The sequence below is a fragment of the Acomys minous genome (genome assembly GCF_964271855.1).
Source record: "Acomys minous genome assembly, chromosome: 13".
Classification (NCBI taxonomy): domain Eukaryota; kingdom Metazoa; phylum Chordata; class Mammalia; order Rodentia; family Muridae; genus Acomys; species Acomys minous.
The window spans coordinates 89905354-89908221 of NC_140495.1; the positions used below are offsets into that span (position 1 = coordinate 89905354).

The 2868-nt window shown below is 58.6% G+C and overlaps 1 protein-coding gene across 1 annotated transcript; it reads left to right on the top strand.

Annotated features, from left to right (window-relative positions):
• Positions 1-1980: 1980 nt before the first annotated feature.
• Positions 1981-2625, top strand: NEUROG3 (neurogenin 3; the record flags this gene model as incomplete). Its single annotated transcript, XM_084753194.1, has 1 exon — positions 1981-2625. The coding sequence occupies one exon, from the start codon at positions 1981-1983 to the stop codon at positions 2623-2625; it is 645 nt and encodes a 214-aa protein (XP_084609320.1).
• Positions 2626-2868: the final 243 nt, after the last annotated feature.

A 2868-nucleotide genomic window follows, 5' to 3' on the forward strand; every position in this document is an offset into this window, starting at 1 on the left:
AGTAAACCATCTTCTGCCTTGGAGATTTTGTGCTGCTCCCTCCACTCCCCTGCAGCCCAGACAGCCAGTTGCCATCACTAGAGCCAAGCCCCAGACCTACCTCGACCCTGACCCCATGCCCTTCATCTCCCAGTCAGGGCATAGCACCTTCTGCAATGACCCGGGAAACTTCGGCGTTAGAGGACATTCTAGAAAGCATAGAGTTACTGCCTAGAGTCTTAACTCCCAGCCACAGCTTCCTCCCCGCACACATCCTGCCCTAGAAAGAAGAGAGAGAGAGAGAGAGAGAGAGAGAGAGAGAGAGAGAGAGAGAGAGAGAAAGAGAGAGCGCACAGCGGAAGCCACAACCCCTCACCCTGAGTGACCGGAAACAGAAGACCACGGGGTGTCCGAGGCGGAGACAAGAGAGGCGGGTTTGCAGGGAAGAAAGGACAGACACTGTCATCAGACCCTCGGGAAAGATTTCCAGAAAGCTTTAAGAGGGACAAACCAGAAGGCTTGAAGAATCCCTGCCCCAGGGTTCACGCACACAGTTCAGGAGTGACGCGGGGAGGGGGCGAGGGGGGGGGCTGGACTAAGTGAAGCTGTCGACCCTCTCTGGTATGTGATTGGACAGGAGGACTAAAGGGGGCACAAAGTAGATCCGCTTTTCTCCTAGGCCCTGTATACCATGGCATTGAAAAGACAAAAAGGCTAGCCAGAGAAGAAGCCCCTCCTTGGCCTCTTCCTATCACCTGCCTCTCGCTCGGGGCAGGCCTTCTTGATACTGTCCGTGGCGAGGAGTGATGGGGTGTCCGTCTCTGCACTCCCTCCACAACCACTCTCGCCTTGGGATGGAATCCAGTGCCTCAGAGAAAGAATATGGTGGTGGTTCTGGTCTAGGACTTGGGAGCAGCATCTCAGGGTGTCGTTAGACCTGGACACCACCAAACGGTGGTCTCTGAGTAAAGAGGACTTGAGCAAGCCCTTCCTCCCGGAGCAGTGGCTGCACACACATTTCATAACCCAACCGATAGCGCCCGAGAGACGGATGGCACTTTAGAACCCATGGGTGCTCCTCCCAGCTGCCAGTGTAGATGCTTGACTCCTAGATCCCAAGTTGATTCAGATAAGCCGCCTCCCCGTCTCTGAGCCAAAAGCCACCAAGTGTAAGACTCAAAGAAGAGACCTTCCCTACACACACACACACACACACACACACACACACACACACACACACACACACACCCAAACCTCCTTCATGCTACCAAGAGAGTCTGGACAGATGCCAGGGAGAAAGAAGAAAAAGTAAGATTGTTCGCAGAAGCCAGACCTGAGCCAGACGGGACTCTTCTGGCAGGGCGAGGCTCTTTGAGGAACCGAGAGTTGCTGGGACCGAGCCCGCGAGCGGGGAGGCGAGGGTGGGGGAGGTTGGGGAGCAAACAGAGTGCTGTTCCCCTCCCCCCGACCCCTGCCCTTTGTCCGGAATCCAGCTGTGCTCCGCGGGAGGGGAAACGGCGGGGGTGGGGGTGGGAAGCGGGCTCGCGTGGCGCGGCCCCTGGGCCCCCGCAGCTGATTGGCCAGTGGCGCAGGCAGCGGAGGGGCAGGCACGCTCCTGGCCCGGGCCGAGCAGATAAAGCGTGCCAGGGGGCACATGACTTGTAGCTCAGGAAATCCCCCTGGGATTCAGCGCGGCTGCTGAGGCGGAGGACTCCGTTGGCGCTTCTCTTGTGCTTCCGGACGCAATCAGCTCCAGGCGAGGGCGCCTGCAAGTCAGGCGAATTTCGAGCTAGCGGAGGCGCTCAGCTATCCACTGCCGCTCGACTCTGACCGGCTCACCGCTCTCTATTCTTTTGCACCCGGAGGACTAGGTAGAAACTAGCAATGGGGTAACAACTAGAAACCACCGAAGGGGCGTGGGAGGTACTTCGATCCCGCGTGGGGTGGCTTCTAAGTCAGAACTGTCTCACATTTACCCTTCCATTTTTTTCCAACCGCAGGATGGCGCCTCATCCCTTGGGTGCGCCCACTATTCAAGTGCCCCAAGAGACCCAGCAGCCTTTCCCTGGAGCCTCGGACAATGAAATGCTCAGCTCCAAATCCACCCCACCTAGCCCCACTCTCATACCGAGGGAGGGCTCCGAAGCAGAAGCTAGCGACTGCCTAGGGACCTCGAAGAAGCTTCGAGCGCGGCGCGGAGGGCGCAATCGACCCAAGAGCGAGTTGGCACTGAGCAAACAGCGACGAAGCCGGCGCAAGAAGGCTAACGACCGGGAACGCAATCGCATGCACAACCTTAACTCGGCGCTGGATGCGTTGCGCGGTGTCCTGCCTACCTTCCCGGACGACGCCAAACTTACAAAGATAGAGACACTGCGCTTCGCCCACAACTACATCTGGGCACTGACACAGACCCTGCGCATAGCGGACCACAGCTTCTATGGGCCGGAGCCTTCTGTGCCCTGTGGGGAGCTGGCCAGTCCGGCAGGTAGCGCCTACGGGGACTGGGGCTCTATCTACTCTCCAGTTTCCCAAGCTGGCAGCCTGAGCCCCGCTGCCTCGCTAGAGGAGTTCTCCGGCCTGCAGGTTCCCAGCTCCCCTTCCTGTCTGCTCCCGTGCGCCCAGATGTTCTCAGACTTCTTGTGAAGACACTTGTCTGGCTTTGGGTGGTGGGTCCTGGCGGAAAGGGAGGGAGCCCGAGCCTTCCCAGGTGAGAGGCAGTGGAAGCCCTCAACCGTCCGTGGTCCTTCAGGATCCCTGGCCCACTCACTGGGTTTAACCAGACTTCTCACTCTTGCTGCTGCCCATGCACAGGGGCCATTGCAGGCTGCTGTCTTCTTAACCCTCCTTGGTGCAGCCACCTCAGACTGCCATTCCAAGCAGAAGAGA